General features: G+C 36.5%; 5 protein-coding genes across 5 annotated transcripts; 2 read left to right on the top strand and 3 right to left on the bottom strand.

Moving 5' to 3' along the window:
- The first annotated feature begins 77 nt into the window (after positions 1–77).
- On the top strand, positions 78–1,971 carry LOC104823419. The gene is made up of 6 exons (XM_010554988.1): positions 78–251; positions 394–543; positions 892–972; positions 1,105–1,236; positions 1,434–1,496; positions 1,626–1,971. The coding sequence occupies exons 1-6, from the start codon at positions 137–139 to the stop codon at positions 1,700–1,702; spliced, it is 618 nt and encodes a 205-aa protein (XP_010553290.1). The 5' UTR covers positions 78–136; the 3' UTR covers positions 1,703–1,971.
- Positions 1,972–3,634: 1,663 nt separating this feature from the next.
- Positions 3,635–6,606, bottom strand: LOC104823408 (calmodulin-like). Its single transcript, XM_010554975.1, has 4 exons — positions 6,415–6,606; positions 5,156–5,313; positions 4,939–5,019; positions 3,635–3,893 (listed from the first exon to the last, which is right to left on the bottom strand). The coding sequence occupies exons 1-4, from the start codon at positions 6,503–6,505 to the stop codon at positions 3,759–3,761; spliced, it is 465 nt and encodes a 154-aa protein (XP_010553277.1). The 5' UTR covers positions 6,506–6,606; the 3' UTR covers positions 3,635–3,758.
- Positions 6,607–9,330: 2,724 nt separating this feature from the next.
- On the bottom strand, positions 9,331–11,721 carry LOC104823398 (OTU domain-containing protein DDB_G0284757). The gene is made up of 10 exons (XM_010554967.2): positions 11,495–11,721; positions 11,150–11,337; positions 10,979–11,052; positions 10,797–10,851; positions 10,620–10,694; positions 10,419–10,492; positions 10,251–10,299; positions 9,873–9,957; positions 9,722–9,778; positions 9,331–9,601 (listed from the first exon to the last, which is right to left on the bottom strand). Exons 2-10 carry the CDS (start codon positions 11,312–11,314, stop codon positions 9,555–9,557), a joined length of 681 nt encoding a protein of 226 aa, XP_010553269.1. The 5' UTR covers positions 11,315–11,337; positions 11,495–11,721; the 3' UTR covers positions 9,331–9,554.
- Positions 11,722–12,205: 484 nt separating this feature from the next.
- On the bottom strand, positions 12,206–14,370 carry LOC104823368 (DEAD-box ATP-dependent RNA helicase 41). The gene is made up of 4 exons (XM_010554929.1): positions 14,292–14,370; positions 14,141–14,189; positions 13,956–14,018; positions 12,206–13,802 (listed from the first exon to the last, which is right to left on the bottom strand). Exons 3-4 carry the CDS (start codon positions 13,987–13,989, stop codon positions 12,343–12,345), a joined length of 1,494 nt encoding a protein of 497 aa, XP_010553231.1. The 5' UTR covers positions 13,990–14,018; positions 14,141–14,189; positions 14,292–14,370; the 3' UTR covers positions 12,206–12,342.
- Positions 14,299–21,754, top strand: LOC104823378 (vacuolar protein sorting-associated protein 52 A-like). The gene is made up of 20 exons (XM_010554941.1): positions 14,299–14,387; positions 15,153–15,255; positions 15,414–15,471; positions 15,854–15,949; positions 16,027–16,128; positions 16,317–16,400; positions 16,489–16,569; positions 16,942–17,085; positions 17,531–17,622; positions 17,921–18,002; positions 18,511–18,693; positions 18,964–19,079; positions 19,171–19,229; positions 19,506–19,606; positions 20,117–20,167; positions 20,332–20,511; positions 20,590–20,724; positions 20,876–20,950; positions 21,155–21,212; positions 21,285–21,754. Exons 2-20 carry the CDS (start codon positions 15,170–15,172, stop codon positions 21,593–21,595), a joined length of 2,094 nt encoding a protein of 697 aa, XP_010553243.1. The 5' UTR covers positions 14,299–14,387; positions 15,153–15,169; the 3' UTR covers positions 21,596–21,754.
- Positions 21,755–22,244: the final 490 nt, after the last annotated feature.

Raw genomic sequence — 22,244 nt, 5'->3', positions numbered from 1 at the left:
ATATATATATATATATATATATATATATATATATATATATGTGTGTGTGTGTGTGTGTGTATTTGGTTAATGATTCATATCCATCATTATTCTCTTGTTACATTTTTTTTTTCAAAAAAAAAAATCATAATTTGGAATGGGTTTGTTCGAGGGGAAGATGATTTGGGCGGTGGGTTTGTTCTTGATTACATTCCCAACAGCCACTCTTTGTGATAATTTTGCTTTTCCTCCTTCTCTCTCCCCCTTCTTAGGTAAAACGATCCTCCCTCCATTTTCCCCACGTGTATTTATTTGTGTGTATATACACACACACACACACACGTGTGGCGTATACATACATACATATATATGTATAGTTTATGCGTGTGTATGCATGGGTTTTGTGAACTGCAGATAAGGTGTGTGAGAAAGTGGAGTGCGGGAGAGGGAGATGCAGAGTGGACAGAAACGAAGCCTTTGGATTCAGATGCGAATGCGATGATGGTTGGAAGACTTCCTTTGATGGCTCCAACCACACTTTTCTCCCATGCATCGTCCCTGACTGTACGTACATCCACGCCCGGCCCCTATATATATACACATACATACGTATATACCATTAATTAACTTTGTTGGTATTTATAAAATTAATACCCGAGATAATCGACGCCAAAAAATATTCAATTTATAAGTTCGTTGTTTTGATCAACTGGTTCATTGATGTTCAAATGTATTTTTTTTAATATTTCTGCTTCTATATAGAATATGCGTATTATTCGAATTTTCATTGAGAATTTTGGATATTGTAAGGATAAAAGTAATTTTAACTGTGTTGCGTATTCATGTGGAAATTCCAAATACATAAAAATTATTTAACTTATTTTTTTATTTTCTATTTTATTTTAATTTTAGGTAATATAAATTCCGCATGCGCCCCAGCACCTCCACCGACTCCGGAGAAGGAAATTCCAAGAAACAGATCCTTCTTTGATCGTAACATTCTAAACTTTTCATCGCCATATAAAAATATTATAAATACTGAAAATTTAAAATTGCTAAAAACAGTTTTTATTTTATTTTTTTGTATAATAATAATAATAATAATAATATAAAACAATTTCGTAGCTTGTCATTGGGCATACTGTGGAGGAGGAACGTGCAGGAAGGATGATGACGACGACTTCAAACACACATGTGACTGCAACAATGGCTTCACCAATCTCCTCAACAAGACCTACTTCCCTTGCTTTGGTCAATGTATACTACTCTTACAAAATTTCTATTTATAGAATTCCAATATCCAATATTCTCTATAATTTTCATCACCCTTCTAAATAAGGATGGAATGGTGACGATTTTTCTACCTCACTAATTCGATGTTATTGGTGACACAAGTTTTTCGTCACTAGTGATTGATCGGTTTCGATTTTGGTTTGGTTCGAATATTCTTTCAGGTGACCTCGGATCCAATTGCTCGAGGATCATATCTTCGGCAAATGCGGAAGATTCTTCTCCCGGTAAAAAAAAAAAAAGATAACAAATCCAAATGCATCAAGATTTTCAGTATTTCGATAAGAAATTTTCATATAAATCTTTTTTTTTTCCTGTTGGACTGAAATATGTTATTTTTTTTATTCCTTTGGCAGCTAACTCTTATCTGCCGGGGAAGTTCCAAATCTTGACTATGATCTTCACATCCATGGCTATGGCACTTGCGAGCTAGTGGACATTTCCCTTCACTCCGGTCTGATTTCGAACATTTTATCACGGCCTTGTGATATCTACTCGTCCCCGTATGATTATTTCATCCGTAGATCGATTTTATCGATTGGTTACGATATTGTTTTCGTCCATGTGTTCATGTATAATAATAATAATAAGGGGTATGTATAGTTTTGATTCTGTACTGTTGTATAGGGAAGTACAAACCCCACGTTTGCTGTGTATGTATATTTGGTAGTCATAATAAATGAGCTTATGTCTCACGTATCATACTATCATACATTTGGTAGATTTAGTTTTCCTTCATTCCACTTTTACCCTTTCGAAAAGATCGGCTTTTCTTCATAGCCACTTGCATACGTATAGAATGTCCCGACAGGCATTTGTGGAATTGTAACCACGTGGTGATTTCGATTTGGGCCAACTCCTAATTGATACGGTTTATTAGGGTGTTTGAACACGGATCAAACATTCGATAATTTTAGAATATTCGTATCCTAATCCGAATCCAATCAGTGGATTCACTATATGTGATCGAATACCAAAACAAATGGCTATCATACCTTTAATTAAGCCTTAAGAAAAAAAAAACGTTATCGTGCAGGTGCTACGGAAGAAATCCAAACTGCATTTTTTGGGTAACTGGATATTTTGAGTCGAGATCCAGACTAATTTCGAGGTTAGAAGCAAACCAAGGGATTGAAATTATGTTATTTTTCCCAATTTGAAATTCGAATCCAGAACGGAACAGACGAATTCAGACTCCATTAGATGTTACGACCAATGATAATCCACAATTCAGGAACCGACACCAAATACAGTCAAGATTGTTAAGGTAGCTAAGGTGTTAATTTGGTCCCATAGAATTAAGAGCTTTGAATTGGACGAGCTAGGAGCCTAAGTTAATTTAAACACAAGATTGGACCAAAAAGTGTATGATACACGAATACAAACTAATCACTACAAAAAAATAGTCATTTCCAACGGACATATCCGTTGGAAATGGCCAAAAATCCGTTGGAAATTAACGTTTACAACGGATAAATGCGTTGAAATTTCATCGTTGGAAATCGGTGTTTGTTGGACAACCGTTGGAATTTTCAACGGAATTTCAACGAATTTATCCGTTGGAATTTTCCAACAGATTTCCAACCGCAATCCGTTGGAATTTTTCAACGGAATTTTCAACCGATATCCGTTAGAATTTTCCAACGGAATTTCCAATTGCAATATGTTGGAATTTTCCAACGAAAAATTCAAAACATATTTTCGATCCTAACCCCGACCCCGACCCCGGCCGCGAACCCGACCCCGACCCCGACCCCGACCGCGAACCCGACCCTGACCGCGAACCCGACCCCGACCCCGACCCCGATCCCGATCCCGAAGCTCACTTCCCAGTAGGTCACCCATCCTTCTATTGCTCCAGCTCAATCCTCCTTAACCCTGGAATTCCAATTGACCATCATCCAACTGCTCCAAGTTAAACTGGAAATACCGTTGGAAATTTTCAACCCAATTTTTCAATTGAATACGTTGAAAATTCCGTTAAAAATTTCCAACGCGTATTTCCAACGGAATTTTAACGGAAATCGCCATTGAAACGTCGTTGAAAACCGTTGAAAATCCGTTGGAAAATCCGTTGGAATTCGATGATTTTTTTGTAGTGAATATCACGCAATTAATTGATTCTAAAAGATTATGTATAACATTTAATTTGAACAAATAAGGGTGTTGATTCTTGTGGTTGATCCAAGATTATAGTAGAGACACCGAATGTTGGTTTTGTGGAGAAGAGGTATATATATATATAGTGTCGGATCTATTTGGTAGGGAATAGGGTCATAGATGCCATATCATTAAAAATATATATTAATTTTTTTTATAAATTTTATAAAATTATAGATAGAAAATATTAGATGCTCCACAAAAATAAAAATTTTCTCCGTAAATTTACGTTTATGAAGTGGTTGCCCCCTCACATAATTTTCTCTAAATCCGCTCATGTATATATGTATATATATACGGCATCAAAAGGGTATACATATGTGTATTAATTAGGCAGCCAGCATCATCTTGACAAATTCCTCGTAACTGATGTGGCCATCTCCATCCATGTCAGCCTCCCTCACCATCTGCTCCACTTCTTCGTCTGTGATTCTCTCCCCAAGACTCACCATCCCATGCTTTAACTGCCCAATAATCACGCCATAAAGACCAAAAAACCAAAGGCTGGACATGAATTCTTGCGCCACGAAATTAAATTGTAATGCTAAATTGGTAATTTTGTGCGGGTGATGGATGTGCCTGGATTTTACTATAACAAGTTTTTTAAAATAAATCAAATTTGTGTAGTTCAACCGATGAAATGGAAACGCAAAACGTCTATATATCCGATCCCGAGTTCGAACCTATAGTTTGGAAAGGGGTCATATAATTCAAATTAACTGATTGGTTTTCGACCTTGTGATTAGTGTGTGTCTTGATTAAGAATACTCAGTACCTAGAGATGTCAATTAAATCTGAAATCCGACCCGAGCCCATCCGAAAAAATTAAGGATATGGGCCTAATAATATAGACCCGATAAGTAAATGGGCGGGCCGGCCCGACCCGAAAAAATTGAAGTCCGAATCGAGTCTGGTCCGATACCTGTTCGGCCCGCCCATTTAGCTGATTTATATGTATGATGTTTTATGAATTTAATTTTAAATTTATATCAATATTTTTTTATACCGAATATATATTTATATATATTAAAAAATATTAGATAAATTTATATATTTTAAAGTTTATATGATTATTTTTTAATTTAAAAGTTTTTAATTGTAGTCGATGTATCTTTGTTTAATATATTCTTATCGGATGTAGTTTTAGATAATTGATCAATTGAATAATTTTTTCAATTTTATTTTTATTTCGTTGAATATTTATATTATTATTATTATTATTATTATTTATTATCATTATTATTATTATCACAAAAAAATATTTTTATTTAATAAAAAAACCCGAAGCCCGCCTCGAACCCGCCCGAAGCCCTGTAGGGCCGGGCTCCGGACCATCGATGATAGACTCGAAAAATAAATGGACGGATCGACCGGTTCGAAAAAATCTAGACCCGAATTGGTCCGGCCCGCCCACTTTACACCCCTACCAGTACCAAAAAAAATATTTTAAAATAATAAAAAGTAAAAGAAAATTATAAAGTGATTGGAAATAATAATAGTAATATAAACCTCGATAGTCGAGATGTAACCATCTTGATCCTTGTCAAACAGTTTGAATGCTTCCTTTAGTTCTTCTTCAGCCTCGGCTTCCTATACGCGCGCGCACACGCAAGAAAAGTATTTCAATGAACCTTAATTAATATCCATTTGTTATAAATGCATTCGACAAAAAAATAAACCTTGATTTCAGATAAATGAAATAATTCCATAAATAAAAAGAAAATACCTTAAGTTTCCTTGCCATGAGGTTCAAGAACTCTCCAAACTCGATAGTTCCATTGCCGTTGACATCCACTTCACGTATCATAAATTGAAGCTCTTCCCTTGTCGGGTTTTTTATCAATGTCTTAATCGCGTTTGCTAGTTCGCTTATTGTTATACACCCTACACCCACGCACACGCGCATATACATATATATATATATATAATAAAGTCAAAGATTTGTCAATATTCAACATATATATAATATATGCGTCGCGTGCTCATAAATGCATGCAAGACCTAGAAAAATCTCGCCAATTATGGTGGAACTTATAATTTGTTATATTTGGAATCAAATAAACGCAAAAGCTCTAGCTTGGTGATCAAATCAACTCTTAGGGTTCGACTGGTTGTACCGCAGCGGCTGCGGTTGCGGGTGGCAGCGTTTTCAAAACGTTTGATAGCGATTATAAATGATTAGTACTGACTGGTTGAGAAATTGCTGTTAGTAGCGATTGCGGGTGGGTGCAGTTAGAAGTGAATGGTTCATTACGGTTGCGGTTGCGTTTTGATATAAATTGTCAAAAAAATATTATTTAAAAATAATTTTTTATAATAGTTTTAATTAAATTTTTCGTATCATTTTATTTACTAAATTTATAATAATTAAATAATAAATTTAAAATAAAAATATTATCAATTTAATTTATTTTCAACTAAAAAAATAATTTTATTATAAAAATTATTAAAAATAATCCTTATTAAACCTAAAAATTATACTATTGTATTTTTTTTATTAAAATATAATACTAAAAAATAATATCAAATCATAACACTAAACAAAATCATCACCAATATATATATATTAATGTTTTATATAATTTCTAATAAAAATATTTTAGTTTTTTTGTCAAAACGCCGGAAACCGCTACCAAAACGCAAGTTGGAAACTGCGATTAGAAAACACAAGTTTGGTTGCGGTTGCGGTTAGTTGCGGTTCAACCAGTCAGTTTTTCAATCGCCCGCAACCGCCAAAAATCGCAACCGCTCCGTTTGCGGGTGGCGGCGGTGCAACCAGTCAGCCCCTTAATTAGGGTTAAGGTTTAGGCACTATAACAATTTAGACTCATGATTAACTATTACTATGTGCAGAAATATAAATAAATATATATATATATATACACGCGGATAATTTATGTGTATGAATTCGCTCGGAGGATACGCTACTCGCGCGTGATGTATGTATATGTGTATGTGTGTATGGACATAAAGAGAAAGCCTTACCATCTCCATCCCCATCTAAGAGGCAGAAAGCTTCTTGAAACTCAGCAACTTGTTGATCACTTAACACATCCCTTCCCAATCTACTCTTCATCTCTTCCCTTTTAAGCTAATAATACACACTCCAACACTCTTTCACAGTTTTTATCTATAGAGACAGCTATATATATAGCAATGTAAATTTGTATATATAGGATTTCAACACATACGCATATATTATATATAGAGAGATTAAAACACATACACACACACATATATATATATATATAGGGAGAGAGAGAGAGAAGGGCAAAAATCATCATGTAGCTGACTACAATAATTGTTCCAAGCGTTTTGGTAAAAAATTTACTAAATTAAAAAATGGGTTTTCAATTTTAGATTTTCCACGCGCGAGGAAATTTTGCTCCTCTCCAATAGAAAAAAAAAACGAGAATAAAACTATTATAAAATATATCAGTTATAAAAGTCTATTTAAGAAATTAGAAAAGTTATATAACTCCTGCGTCTGTCTAATAAATACAAAAAAAAAACATATATATAACCTAAATTCCTAGATGAGAACACAATAGTAAGAGCCTTAACCACTCATGCAAAACAAAAGTTAAATGATGGTATCTATTTTTGATCGATTATAAAATAGAAAGTTAATTTTAGAATCATCTCGTTTACTATGTTGCCTTTGTTTTCCATTCCTTCAAAAATTTATTTTGCACTTTTTTTATATTAAAATGAAACATTTGAATCATTTAATGGGCACAAATCGGTCAAAATCTTGCATACAAAAATCAAGATTTATTAAATTATATTACGTCATAGGTTTTCTACTTAGTTATTACAAAAAAAAAAAATAATTGAAAGACTATTTATTATTATTATGATTATTATTCGTATTATTAGAGAAAAAACCAAAAAAATCCTTTTGAAATGATCCACTTAAATCCTAATAAATCTTATAAAATACAAAAATATAAAACATTTAAAAAATTATAATTTTTTATTAAATTACTATTCCATAAATATATGACATGATTAAAATGAACAATAATATTATTAAATTATATACATTATTATCCTTGTATTAATTCGAGATTTTAAATGATAAATTAAAAAAGATATAATTTACTATTAAAATGTATTAGTTTTTTAAATACATTTATAATATACAACTGTTAACAAATCAATCGTGTTTATAAATATATAAAAATTATCCTTTTTATTATATCGCTTTTCAATACTAATTTCAAAAATGTATTATCATCACCATCACCATCATCATTATTGAAACCGGTTTTTCCTGTTTTGCTAAATAAATCATCAGAATATGTTTAGCAATTTGGTTCGTAAAAATTTAAAATGTGTGGACCAAATTTATATACAGAAATTCATAAATTAGACATAATGATAAATCCATGTGGAACAGTCTTAAGATAAGACATCTGTTAAAAGTTCACCTACAATTACATTATTCTAGAAAATATTACATATTATGTAAACATTTCAATCCGAGGTACTTTGAATAAAATTCGTTCTAAAATTGAATATATTTTTTTTTATCAATTTATATAAAGATAAAAAAAAATAGAGAATGCATTTTTCTAATGAAAACAAAACAAATGGAACACAATTCCAGCGTAATAATCGAATAATTTGTTGCTTTATTAAAACTTGAATAAATCCGAAAACTGAAAGATAATATAATCAAAACTTGAATAAATCCGAAATTCCCATATATATTCCGCCATAAATATGGGTTTGGTTGCTTGCTTTATTCTTCATCTTGTTTTAACGTTAAATAAATAGATAACGTACCGTAATAATGATATCATATTTTGGACTGATTTTCCTTTCTCGGTCTATTTTTTTTAATATTAGAAAAGTTTTTTTTTTCCAAACCTCAGACTCAGAATTCTGGCATGTATGGTACGCTGGAATTCAAACGGTACTTGCTTTCAGTCGTATTTATTTTATAATTTATTTTATTGTTTTTTTCAATGCGTGTTGTTGACCTTAATTTCCTTCGTTGTCAATTTCCTCTGTTTTGTCTCTTTCTACAGTTTCTGCATGAATTTTGATTTGTAAACGAAATATAAATAATTTTCAAGTACGACTCATTGAAAAATGAGAAAAAAAAAAGATGGAAACGAAAATTTCATGGACATTCACATTGAATCAAACCTTACAAATATAAGAAATTCACCACGTAAAATGTGATCCTGAAATCTTGGATAATTGTCGAAATTCTATATATTTGTAAATAATTTTGGATAGCCCATACAATTCATTACGACTTATCCTCCTATCTCACGACTAACATTTTTTTTTAATCTTTATGATTTATTACAACTTGTATGTATGTCTCAATGCACGATCCATATGACCGATTCACCATGATCCACTACCATTCACATGACTCCTTACGACACATCTAACTCGTTATGACCCACCATTCTAACTCGCTGCGACCCACCCCGACTCACTACGATCCACCTCCCGGCTGAGAGCGATTCATCTGGCTCACTACGCCACGTCTTTCTGATTCTCTACGATCCATTCTTCCGACTCGGCGACCCGTATAACTCATACGACTTACTACGACCTTTTTTACTAAAACTAAACAACTATTCGATATATTTATATTTACAATTGCAAAGCCAGCTATGGTATTAGTTTCCCATCGACAGTAAAAATTATTTTTTTAATTCTTCATGTCCATATAACATTTGATTTGAGGTGTATTTTTATTTATTTATTATGATTTATGTCCCTCCACCAATATTTCCTTCCATTGTTGCAAGCACTCAATTAAGTAATCACTCTTCTAAACAAATCCTTTGTACTGTAACAGAAATCAACATTATTTTGGACACGACACACAATCTCCCTTAACCATAAACCCCTCAATCATTCGAAACTCTCAGATTCGATTCGGACGTGATCTTCGGATTCAGATTCGGGTGTCCGAAAAATAGATTCCAACCTCTCCAAGGCCTATCAAGTGCGCCACATCTACAACAATTATCTACGGAATCCAATAAATTTCAAATGATCCATGCATGTGTATGAACAAATGGTGATAATATGCACAAATGTGAGATAAATTAAAAATCTATCTCTGGTGTAACCATTGACCGACCAAACGCAATCTAGAACAACCAGTGTTTTCTCTTTGGCTTCTGCTGAAGTGGAGCAGCTGCACCCACAGATGAAGATCACAGCTTTAATCAATCCATCACCTTTCCCTTTCCATAACAAGCGCTAAGGGCCAGAATTTATGATTGTGCTCTTAACATGGAATGAAAGAAAGACGTACCTTGAATATCATATAGTGAGTTATAATGCACCTGTGACCAAAAACTTAACCACAACTCTGCATCGTTTTAAGCATAGGATCGGATCAATTTTTGTTAAGACGGATAAGGCAGCTTCCCAAATTTTGTAAGAAATTGGTTTCGTATGATTACCCCGCTTAGGTGCTTGCATCCGAGGCATTATTTCGATGAAGCAAGTGTCCCTGAAGGACGTCAAGAGGCAGATCTTTGCAGCAAACTGCACGGATGAATGATTTTTCTTAAAATTTTTGCAAAAGCATCCGGAAAAATGGAGATTTCTCCAGAAAAAAATTTGCAAGATCCTAGAGGAACCTGCCCCCATCTCCAAAATGGGCAAATATCAGTTTCATGCATCATGCAACATCGATATGGAAATAAAAAATGAGACAAATTATGACGAGAAACAAAAGAGAGGTTTGGAAGGTGATGCGAACAACAAAGCTGTGATAGTTGAATCAAGAATATCAACAATAGCACCTTAAAGATCTCGTCGAGACAATGGGAACTAACCTTATCAGCCGCTGCTTGTAGGGTGACATGATCTCCCCATTCTCCCAACCTATGCCATTTTTGCAAATTTGAGTGTTAGTAAATTTCATAAAACACTTTCCAGGTCAAACTAATTACAGTCACTATACTTGTAACAAAATAGACAAACGACCATTCTGAGCCATATACTTTGCCATTTTCTTTTGATAGCGTTTGTATTTCATTGGAACATAGCTTTCATACATAGATCGAAAGCCCTTGAGCTGCAAAGGAAAAAGGAAAAGAACAGAAGAAACGAAAAATGTTAGGTGTGATTCGTGAACAACCGAGAAACTCCCAAGACAATTCAAATGACCATTGCATTTGTTCCCTGCTCATACAGCAACTGACCTGTTTGACAACTTCTTTCCTAACATGCTTGTGGTACTCTGGAGAACGGTACAGCTGGTCTGACAGCGCTCGGAACTGAAATCAACGGAAAAGGCACTGAAATTTTCTCGACGAAGATGACTAAATAGAAGGAAATAAAGGAATGGAGAAGGCAAGTGAAATGTAGCCTGCATTCACCTGGCAGTTTCCATCACCAGAGACCTTCATTTCGCATAAACCGTAAACGTTGAGCCTGGGAAGAGAACAAAAACCCTAAGAATCGGCCATTATGTAACGAAAGCCAGAAAACATCCTTGGGAACTATTGTCAACCTTGAGGAATGAAAACTATAAACATCATCAGACTCATGTCAAAAATACCTCTGAAGAAGGCGCTGGTGATCCAAGCTAGCATCACTTAAGTTGGGAATGTAAGAATTTATCCTGGGAACATGCTGCAGAAAATGGGTCGTGTTAATGGTGGAGGAGGAGCAAGGGACGATAAGAATGGCGATGAAACACTGAATCGCATCAAACAAGGTTGGAACTTACGGGGATGGGAGCAAGGCTAGATAGGCGTCTACCGACAGCGCCGTCTAGGTTAGCGTACTCTTCGGACAGGACAAGAGCAATCATCCGATCATCTTCCGTATCCTTTGGACGGATCCAAGGCGCTGAACTCGAAGACTCGCCCAGGCTCTCGATTCCGTTCCTCATCAGGTACAGGTGAGAAATATTATCTGCCAAAACAACAAAGCTTGACCGAATGTAAAACCCCAATTCGCACGAACCCTAATTCCTAGAATTCCTGATGGCATTGTAAAAATGGAGAATCGAACGCATCCGATGCTACAGAACGTAAAACGGAGACAAGGAAGAGATCAGAAGAAAATTTACATGGCGACGCAAAGGGAGAATAGAGGAAGTGAATCGGAGCGGGCCTAAGAACACGATAACGAACCAATCACTGGCGCCGTCATCACCATGACCAGATCGAAACTGTGAGGGAAAACGGAATTGAAGGGCCAGAAAAAGTTGAAACCTTTTGCCGTTGACTGCAACAAAGGCTTTTTTGGTTGGTGGTTTTGACGTTTTAATCAAAGGGAGAACAAAAAGCGAGGGGCGCCGATTGTGCAATAATGTCGGGATGAGTAGTTGGCCGGCCCTTTTACACGAAACCCATAAAAAAAAAAAAAACCGGTTTGCTTTTGAATGTATGCTGTTGCGGCAGATTCCATTTGGTTTATTCGGTTATAATTAGTTTGGATTCAGTTATTTCGTGTTTAAAAATTCAAAATCAAATCGGTTCTCTGGTTTTAATCAATTCGGTTTGATTATGTCAAATCAAAATTATAACCAAACTGCGATTCATGGTTGAAAGAAAATGCAACCCACTGATTTCTCTACTTACATATAACATATATTGCTAATCGTTAAATCCGATTACGGTTAATTTAGATTCGATAAATTCGATTACGGTTAATTCAAGTTCGATTAGTTCGAAATTCAAAAATTCATAATCAAACGATAATTTATTTTTAATCGGTTCGATTCAATTTGGTTTTATAACGCGGTTCAGTTTCTAACTAGCCGAAAGCCCACACACTATGCACCGAAAAGGATTCTTCACCAAAACCCCCCAATTTAACACATACTATAGCTCTGATTCTGCACCTTAAATCACTTTTTTTTTTTGTACAAATTTTCTAAAGTCTAGGAAAGCGCATCAGCCAGCTCAATCACCTTCAATGTCCGAACCTCCTCTTCTTGTTGCGCCCTTTCATGGATGCAAAATTGGAGAGTTCCCTTGGTATGGGAGCTCCATAACTTTTTAAAATCGCAACCAAATCAGGGAACAGATTTCGGTTCTCCTCGTTCACAAACAGAATAGCAGTGCCCTCTTCTCCTATCCGAGATGCCCTGCCGATTTGATGTATGTACTCCTCGATGGTATCAGGCATGTCAAACACTATTACCTGCCTGACCCCCAAAAGGTCGACCCCTCGGCCAAGAATCCCGGTCGAAACAAGAACGGGCACCTCTCCAGATAAAAATAAACCCATCAAATCTCTCCTATCCTTCATCAACTTCTCCCCGTGGATCGATAGAGCTCTTATCCCAGTGACTGTAGTTATCGCCTCTGCCAAGAGATCGGCTCCAATTCTTGAACTTACGTAAACAACAGCCGGAGGCTTGTAATGGTTCTGGCTCCTCAATATCTCAAAAAGCTTCTGCTTCTTTCGCTTGGTCTCTACCCAGATAGTCAGTTGCCTGACCGCTTTGCTCGGTCTGTTAGGCTCGCCAACCGATACCTCGATCATATCCTTTGATAGAGAGGCTGCCACCTTCTCCACCTCTTTGGAGATTGTTGCGGAGTAAAGCAGGACCTGGGGTTGCGATAAGGCCCTGAATATCTGCATCACCTGATCCCTGAAGCCCCTCTGAAGCAGGCAGTCAACCTCGTCCAGCACAAACATCGTAACGTGGTCCAGTTCAATGTCATGCTTCGTCAGGAGATCGATAAGGCGGCCCGGAGTGGCAATGATCAATTCCACGCCTTGCTGAATGCGGTAGAGTTGCCTAGACATGGGGTCACCACCTACGACAAGAGCAGTCTTAAAAGGCAGGCCCTTTCCGAGCATCTTTGCCTGCTCCTCGACTTGGATGCAGAGCTCCCTGGTCGGCGTCAAAACAATCGCTAACAGTCCTTTCGGGACAGAGGGATGCTCAGAGCGGAAGCTTGCACATCGAGAAACAATGGGAACAAGAAAAGAAACCGTCTTGCCCGAGCCAGTGCTGGCTGAAACGAGCAGGTTTTTGCCAGTTAAAGCGGCTGGAATCGCTTGCATCTGGATAGGAGTGGGGATGCGATATCCAGCTGTTTCTAGATTTAGACGAAGCATAGAAGGAAGTCCAAATGAATCGAAAGACAAGGCAGGAGGAGGGACTGTTCCTCCTTTGACATCAATTTCAATTCTGCTTCTAAGCAGTTGAGCATCATCATCATCATCTCTAACATAAAAACACTCATCACTGACAGGAATTGCCTCGAGCCTTCTTAAGAGCCTTTGTTTGCATTCAAGACTGCAGATGTCATCATCAGTCTCATCACAGATGTACTCGCCGTAACGAGAACAGATCACACATTTAGGATCTCCCGGGAGAGGAGCTCTCTGGTCCACGGATTTCTGCTTGATACCGTCTTCTGCAGCAATCGGGTACACCAAAACAGCGACCAAGCAATATTTTAGAGGAATATCCTCAGAGGAGAAAGTGAATAAAACCCCGAATTACGAAATCATAGCAAAACCCGGAAGCAAAAGTGAATGAATTAGAGTATGAACATGAATCTGCGAACCAGGAAGTTGAGGCCTGAGGTGGTCTTCGTTCATGCTCGCAGCTTATTCAGACAGCTCGATTCCTGTTAATCGGCCAAATAAATCCATGTTACGATACGAAACCATCCAAACATTAGCAATCGAAAATAATACAGACACGATCCGATAGTGAAGGAGAACAGCCTTGATTCGTCGAGAGACTTGCCTTCGAATCCGTCGTTGTTGGTGCTGAGTTTGGAGAGGAACGCAGGTTTCTTCAAGGAAATTGAAGCGTTCTTAATTAACCTTTGATAAATTACAAACCCAGAAGGCCAGAACGATATTAACCCTTGTTTATGCAATAATTACATTTTTACCCTTGGGCAATAAACGGCCACTCCTCTCGAAGCTCGCGTCACCCTGTCCGTTTGCCCTCGACGCTTGCCTCCTACCGTCAGTCGCGCTTGTTTCAGGTTTGTTTCTCTCGCTCTCAGGGGTCGTTGGGTTAGGGTTTCAGTTTTTAAGGTTCGATCTAGTCTCCTCTGGACCTTCATCGATGGTTAGGCTCGATCTCTCAGGTTAGGGTTTCATCGGTTTAGGGGTTTTGTGGTTAGGATTTCTCAGGTTAAAGTTTTGCTTGGATTCGACCGATTGTGGTCTGCTCGAGCTTGAAGAGGAAGAACTTGCAGAAATCTGTTAATTGCCTTGTTTCCCTTTCTGGAAAATCTGAATTTTGTCTTTAGTTTCTCTTTTTCTCGTTTTTCTTTCTTAGATTTGGTTTTGGGCTAGTGTATTTTTTATGGGTTTCTAGCTTGTGAAATTAGCAAATCTCGCGTAGGGTTTTCTCAAAGCAGGTTTCATCATGGTTGTGAAAGTTAATGGATTAAATTTGACTGTGTCGGAAATTCTGGAAATGAAGAGACGATTTAGGTTCTTTGAATTCAAAATGGGTGATTAATCAAGACTGCTTTTGTTAATTGGAATTTTGTTCTCACCATTTCTGTTTGCTTAACCATTTGCCGTCTTCCTTAATTGCTGACGATCCCGTTCTCACCATTTCTGTTTGCTTAACCATTTGCCATCTACATTGGTTCATTTTCGGTAAAGATAAATGTACTTGGTGTCCATTTGCTGTCTTCCTTAATTGCTTACGATCCCGTTTATGGATGTTTCAATTTGAGTGTAATGTTAATTCTACCCTCTTTTTACATTTTTCCCTCTCTCGTTCCTCTATCCAGCATCATAGGGTCAAGCCATGGACGAACCCAATAATACCCAGAAACATGGATTTGATTTAGGAGCATTTGTTGGAGACTTGACTTTTGAAGAGGATTCAGGCAGGTAACATTCTGATGCCTTCCTCTGTGACATTTATAAGGGTATAAAAAGGGTACTTCTTCTCTGAATTATTCAGATAATTATTACATCTTGTGAATGACATGAATTCAAATATTTGTACCGCAAATGATAAAATTGATCTAATCTTCTTCTTGTGGCAGTGATGATGTATCATTGGAAGGGCTTCAGCAAGAACTAGAAGAATGTGAGAGTGATGAGGTAACCGAATCATAATTCCTCTAGATCTAAGATTGGATGTCCTATGGATCTTTCACCTGAGCTTGTCCTTTTTCCAGCCCCTTTCGCTTTATATCTAGTATTTTTGCTTTAGGAAAATATTTGTTGCTCTACTTTACTTACTCCATGATTAACCATCTCTTTTAAATCCTTCTAGACTGGTGCCAAAGTTGAGGATATCCGTACTAGGACTTTTAAGACAGAAACCTGTGTTTAGAACAAAATCAAGCTTGTGGTTGTCACTCGTCTGTTTCCGTGCTCATGAGTCATGGCTACCGTCTTTTAAATTGCTCTGTACATGGATTGATCACTTTGAGATGCAATGATATGACATCCTCTCCATTTTATTGGCGTGTCAGTTCAGGTTGTTGCCAATATACTCTGCAATGGTGCAAAACTTAGGGACTATGCAAAAGGGGTTGAAAACAATCTGCGGAAGGTCGAATTGGAGTCGATCCAGGTTGTTATTTGATTTATGATACGTGACATCCTCTCTATTCTGCTTGCACTAATGCTTTACCCTTCATGTATGTCCAGGATTACATTAAAGAAAGTGATAACTTAGTCTCACTTCACGATCAGATTCGTGACTGTGACAACATCTTGTCACAAATGGAGAGCCTCCTGAGTGGATTTCAGGTGTTTTAGCCCTTCATGTGCCCTGTAAATTATGTTTTTTTTTTCTGTTTATTCCTTTCTCTCCATGTTCTGATTGCTTTAGTTTCACGGGGATGTGTTTCTTTCATTTGGAAAACCGATGACTGATTCTTTTACTCTTCACTGAACCTTGTTCTCTTTTTTTTTGTTTTTTTTTCTCTTTTTTCTAGGAAGAGATTGGTTCTATAAGCTCAGACATAAAGATTCTACAAGAAAAATCAATGGACATGGGTCTGAGACTAAAAAACCGAAGGGTATAAATCAATCAGGGACTGATGTTAGCATTCTCTTTTGATTGTCATGCCCTGGTTTTGTTGTTTTATGTTGCTACCCTTTGAACAGGTGGCTGAATCGAGACTAGCCAAATTTGTGGAAGACATCATAATCCCACCAAAGATGATAGATGTAATTGTTGATGGAGAGGTATTTACAAACTTTTCTCTTTTGTGATGGCTTTCGGTAGTTGGCAAGATTCGTGCAGGTTCTTGATATTTCCCTTTCTTTTTCTTTTCTTTTTTCTATTTTTTGAATGTGCTGCAAGAGTTGCTTATTTAAGGTCTATGATCTGGAAAATATAGGAGAAACAAATTCTTTATTTGATAGCTCATTTGGGTTTCATGTTGCCATTATGTGCATTAATAGAATTGGAATTCATTATTCCTCGTCTGTCTTTTAACATTTAGACACATTTTTTTTGCATTAAGTATCTCCTAATTTTGAGTCCTACTGCAGATTGCTGAAGGAAAATCTCGTGTTTCTGGATTTCTCAGATATATGTTTCGTTTTCTTGTTCAGGTAAACGAAGACTATATGAGAACACTTGAAATTCTGAGTAAGAAGCTGAAGTTCACTGAGATGGATCATGTGGTCAAAAGTTCAAAAGCTCTAAAAGATGTTGAGCCAGAGCTTGAGAAGCTCCGGCAAAAGGCCATTTCAAAGGTTATTGATCATATTTGCTTGCTGCTTTGGGTGTTGTCGAACAAATATGCATTCTTTACGTTTTCTATAATTCTATTACTATGTCTATGATGTTACTCTTGGTTTTGCCAAGTCCTGACTGTTTCATGAGTCACTAACTCAAACTGAACATTTGCTGTTTGCATGTTTCTTGACATGGTCCATTGTTGTATAATTTAGGTCAGAAGCTAGTTTTCCTGAATAATCCAATCTTTTCTCACATGATGATGAGACTAGTATTCTGCTTTGTCCTTTTTTATCGTAAAGGAATTGATGGCCTAACAAAGGTGTGTCTGGCATAAGCTCTATGAATTTAGTACTCTATAATCTGAGTTGGTTTTGTTACTTCTCTCACAGTACTCAAACTGTGTACACATGAACAGGAGAAGTGTTTTTTCTTATGCGACAGTCATGTATATATCTGCAGGTGTATGATTTTATTGTCCAGAAGCTTATAGCCCTGAGAAAACCAAAAACAAACATCCAGATTCTTCAACAAAGTGTGTTGCTAAAGTACAAGTGAGTCATGTTCTACTAGCAGCTCTACATGATTTATGCCACATTGCTCATTCACAGAGCTTCTTTTTCTTCTCGACTGCACATCTCTGTATGTGTTCTATATGAAGGTGTCTGTAGAACTTATATCACAAGCGATTTGGTGCTCCTTGTGATTTGAGTTTTTCCATGATATTGGTGTTTGTGATGTGGTTGTTTTATTTTATATTTTATTGATATGCTCAGCATATTTCAGTTTCTTTTCATCAGATAGATTTATCTCAGTCCATACTTCCTCTGTCAATAATCATTTAAATTGCAGATACATCATTTCTTTCCTCAAGGAACATGGAAAGGAGGTGTTTATGAATGTCCGTGCAGCCTACGTCGATACTATGAACAAGGTGATTATTGTTTCTCCTGTTGCAAAACGGGCTGCAGCTTTTTGCGTATAGCATGACATGAACAAGGCAGGTAGGGACAGCGCTAGAATTGTTCGTGTGAACTCTTTTTCAGTTCAGTCAAGCTGCCTGTAGGGTATAAATTCAGTTGGCTAGTCTTTGTTGGGATGCCCTTTCCCCAGGCGTTTGTGCAATGTTGAGTTTTTTAGTAGAAGAAACCAAAATTTGCTTCCCTGAAACGAAACTCTTACAAAGTTAAGCTCATACTTGAATTTATCTTTAATCAAGATCAAATGTAAAAGTTGGACAGTTACTTTTTTCATTATTGGTTGAACTAATTTTTTTAAAATTATGTATGTACCTTAGATAACCAAACTGCTGCTGCTTTGACTTTGAATTATTGTCAGACCTGCTTATGTCATGTGAAATCTCACTATCTCAGTGGATGTAACATTATTTTGTATTATTTAAATTCCCGTCCATATGTCTAAAATACTACTGGTATTTTCAGGTGTTAAGTGCTCATTTCCGGGCTTATATTCAAGCTCTTGAGAAACTGCAGTTAGATATAGCTGCATCAAATGACTTGATTGGCATAGAGACTAGAAGCACTGGCCTCTTCTCAATTGTAAGGGAGCCCCTTAAAAATCGCTCTGCTGTCTTTGCATTGGGTGAAAGGATAAGCATTTTAAAGGTATGCTTCATTAGTGATTTGCAAATGCTGATTAGTTGTGCTTAAGCCATTGTGCTGGCCGATCTTAAATATGTGTCACTTTTCTGATTCTTGATGCTGAAGATGATACTAATTTTTGGGTCTATTATTAGAAGTACAGAAACTTGTTCTCTATATCTATACCATGGGTTACACTTGATCTCTTTATATTTTTGTTGTAGTTGAATATAGTTACTCCATGTTTTGATTGGTAAAGGATGTGGCTTTGATTTTATGTCAACTTAACTGTAGGAAATTGATCAACCTGCACTGATCCCGCACATAGTTGAAGCCAGCTCTATCAAATATCCTTATGAAGTGCTCTTCAGAAGCCTGCACAAGCTACTTATGGATACAGCTACTTCCGAGTATTGTCGATTCTGCCCTCCCTTATTTTTTATTGTTTCTTCTCATCCTTCAGCTCCTCTAATGGTTAATATTATTTATTTCATTCATCAGGTACATATTTTGTGATGATTTCTTTGGCGAAGAATCCATATTTTATGAGATTTTTGCTGGTAACATCTACCCTGTCTCACATTTTCCATAGCATATTTGATAAACCTCTGAAGAATTGATAGCTGTTGAGAGAGTATACCAACTTATATTACAGATTTTTTTTCACCATACTTAGAATAGTAGATGATGGAAATCTGATAGAACATATTCAAGGTACTAGACGACCATTTGGTCGGAAAGATCAAAGAGTAATGCAGTCTTTCTAGAAGATTATACGATGATTGAAGTAAGCACACTTTGTTGGTAATTCGCATTTTTTATTCTCCATGATATAGGTCCATTTGGTGTCATGGATGAGCACTTCAATTTAGTGCTTTCAAACTGCTATGATGCTATTGGGCTAATGCTTATGATCTGCATCATCCACCATCACCAGGTAATATCTATGGCCTAATCTCTGTTTACGGTGAGTTTTTTCTTTTGGTGAAACCCTTTTAAAATGATGTAATTTCATTGTGCTAGTTATTTTTCCCATTGTCATGTGAAAACCTATAGTTTTGTGGTCCTTCGGAGTCTTGCTCAACCAAAGGCCTTTTTCTTCCGTTTCCCGACTAATGTGGCAAAGATGAAGAATGTAGTTATTTACCTTGTGATATGTGGACTTGCAAAGCCTTAGGGTCTGGGGCTGCTTTTTGGATACACTGCTCATGTAGACCCATATTCATACCATTATTTGAGTTCCTCAGTCCTAGACTCCTAGTCAACATGCCACAGTCAGACGTTTTTTCTATCAGTATGATAAAGTAGTGTTACTTATCAGTTGCTGATTTCCAAAGATTTGGAAAATAATGTCAATGGTGTTTCTTTTGGTCAACTATCAATATCAATGATTACTGTGTGAGTTTCAAGTTTTACAAGGAATATTCTGTTTTCCATCTTCACACAGCTTGTCATGGCTAGGAGGAGGATTCCTTGCTTGGATTCGTATCTAGACAAGGTTTGTTTTCCTCATTGATCTGTTTGAATGTACTGTTAAATGTGTGGCTTTATTCTCAATTGTTACACTCTAAACTAGAGTTGTTTTTTACTTTAGGAAAGTACCCATAATGTAGTATATGCAGCTATCTAATGGAATCTTGTGTGTTCTGACAAATGGATCAGGTTAATCTCTCTTTATGGCCTCGTTTCAAGATGGTGTTTGATTTGCACCTCAGCAGTCTGCGAAATGCTAATGTGAAGACATTGTGGGAGGATGATGTTCATCCTCACTATGTTATGAGGCGTTATGCTGAATTCACAGCATCGCTTATTCACCTGAATGTTGAATATGGAGATGGGCAGGTTGGATATATGCATTCCCCTCCAAATTACGAGATGTGTTACTCGGAGCTGTTTGACATTTATCGATGGTACTTGCAGCTTGATCTAAATTTGGAGCGTTTGAGAGTGGCTATGGATGACGTGATTCTCAAGCTGGCAAAATTGTTCCCAAAGCCAAAGCAGCAAATTGTTTTTCTTATAAACAACTATGATATGACAATTGCTGTGCTTAAGGTGGAGAAAATCTTTATCTCAAAATTAATTGAACCCTCGTCATGCTTTGCCTGGCAAGAAATGCCTTTGTGATTTACAGCAAATCCAAAACTCTATATGGCTTGTACCCACCAGATGAAAGTACATTGATCTTCATGTATTTGAATTCCAGGAAGCTGGTGCAGATGGTGGGAAAATCCAAATGCATTTCGAGGAATTGCTAAAGAGCAATACTTTGTTATTTGTGGTAAGGGCTGATGTTGCATTCATGAAATCGCTGATAGTTTCCTGTGAGTGGCCATAACATCTGTATTTAGAAATGTACTTTTGAAATCCACATAAGACTAATGATGTACTTGAGATGATTTTAGTCCCCTGGTCTTGAATTTTGCTGGGAAGGTGATTTTCATTTTATCTTTTGACATTTTGAATCCATTTTGCCTTCTTGCAGGAAGAGCTGCTGGTGGAGCATTTCAGTGACCTAATCAAATTTGTGAAAACCCGAGCCTGTAAGCAACTTCATAGAGTCAAACTTTTCCAAAATTAAAAACATTCCGATGCTAAAATGTTGAAACATGCAGCGTCGGAGGATTCAAGTTCTAACCGGGCGAGGTCCATAATAACGGTTGGTGAAGTAGAGGCAGTGGTGAAAGACTTTGGAAGCAGATGGAAGGCAGCTATTGAAATGATGCACAAAGATATCATAACTTCGTTCAGCAATTTCTTGTGCGGAATGGAGATCCTGAGGGCCGCATTGACGCAGCTCTTGCTATATTACACCCGGCTCACCGACTGCATCAAGAACCTCGATGGCGGGTCTGCTCTTAACAAAGATCTTGTCTCCATTTCGTCCATCATGTTTGAGATCAGGAAGTACTCAAAAACTTTCTAGAGTGCAACAACACCTTTGTGGAGAAGCTGCTTATGAAAGTTATGTAAAAATGTTTCAATTTGTTTCTTTTTTTTCCTTTTCTTTTAACAGAAATCTATATGGTTTGACCCTTCCTTATAGTTAGCTTAAGAGTGGAGAGCCGAATTTGATCCTTTCTTATATACCGGTCCATAAGACACCATTGGAAAATAGAGAGTTTTTTATACCAATTAATAAGGTTTAGATCTTAATTCCACCACAAAAACTTTGATCCCAAATCTCTCTATTTTTTCGATGTGGGACACTTATCAAAATTTCAAGCCAATATTTGTACTGATTTCTTTTATATGGGAGAATAAGTCGTTTTTGAATTACAGATTTTAAGTTATTTCAGAACGCATGGTCAACAAACTTGGTCCAATTTTAAACTAGTCTTCGAACATTTATCCACAACCAAGAGGCTCAAGTTCTTGGGATTCGTGGGTGTTTCGGTATAGTTGAAAAATAGGTATCATTTTTAAATCAAATCGTATAAAATTTCTGAATTAATAAATTGTTTTACAAAAGTGATCGAAAAAATTGAAAAATCAAAATTTTTTTAATCTAAACTTTTTTACTAAAAACATAAATCGAACTGAATTGAATATTATATAATAACCAATTGATATAT

This window comes from Tarenaya hassleriana, unplaced genomic scaffold (assembly GCF_000463585.1).
Source record: "Tarenaya hassleriana unplaced genomic scaffold, ASM46358v1 Cleome1, whole genome shotgun sequence".
In the NCBI taxonomy this organism is placed as follows: domain Eukaryota; kingdom Viridiplantae; phylum Streptophyta; class Magnoliopsida; order Brassicales; family Cleomaceae; genus Tarenaya; species Tarenaya hassleriana.
The sequence above is the reverse complement of the archived record's forward strand: the minus strand, read 5'-3'. Positions and strand labels throughout refer to the sequence as shown.

Bases quoted from the DNA above. Each gene is read 5' to 3' on its own strand.
- LOC104823419 (XM_010554988.1), top strand. From the start codon at position 137: ATGGGTTTGTTCGAGGGGAAGATGATTTGGGCGGTGGGTTTGTTCTTG. The intron at 544-891 runs GTACGTACATCC...TTTTAATTTTAG, and splicing joins CCCATGCATCGTCCCTGACT to GTAATATAAATTCCGCATGC. The intron at 1,497-1,625 runs GTAAAAAAAAAA...TTCCTTTGGCAG, and splicing joins TGCGGAAGATTCTTCTCCCG to CTAACTCTTATCTGCCGGGG.
- LOC104823408 (XM_010554975.1), bottom strand. From the start codon at position 6,505: ATGAAGAGTAGATTGGGAAGGGATGTGTTAAGTGATCAACAAGTTGCT. The intron at 5,314-6,414 runs GTAAGGCTTTCT...GCGTGGGTGTAG, and splicing joins CTTAGATGGGGATGGAGATG to GGTGTATAACAATAAGCGAA. The intron at 3,894-4,938 runs GTTTATATTACT...ATTATTGGGCAG, and splicing joins GTTACATCTCGACTATCGAG to TTAAAGCATGGGATGGTGAG.
- LOC104823398 (XM_010554967.2), bottom strand. From the start codon at position 11,314: ATGAGGAACGGAATCGAGAGCCTGGGCGAGTCTTCGAGTTCAGCGCCT. The intron at 10,852-10,978 runs GTATTTTTGACA...TTCTCTTCCCAG, and splicing joins CACCAGCGCCTTCTTCAGAG to GCTCAACGTTTACGGTTTAT. The intron at 10,695-10,796 runs GTGAATGCAGGC...CGTTGATTTCAG, and splicing joins CTGGTGATGGAAACTGCCAG to TTCCGAGCGCTGTCAGACCA.
- LOC104823368 (XM_010554929.1), bottom strand. From the start codon at position 13,989: ATGAACGAAGACCACCTCAGGCCTCAACTTCCTG. The intron at 13,803-13,955 runs GTTCGCAGATTC...CGATTGCTGCAG, and splicing joins CCTCAGGCCTCAACTTCCTG to AAGACGGTATCAAGCAGAAA.
- LOC104823378 (XM_010554941.1), top strand. From the start codon at position 15,170: ATGGACGAACCCAATAATACCCAGAAACATGGATTTGATTTAGGAGCA. The intron at 19,607-20,116 runs GTAATATCTATG...ATCTTCACACAG, and splicing joins GCATCATCCACCATCACCAG to CTTGTCATGGCTAGGAGGAG. The intron at 20,512-20,589 runs GTTGGATATATG...TGGTACTTGCAG, and splicing joins TTGAATATGGAGATGGGCAG to CTTGATCTAAATTTGGAGCG.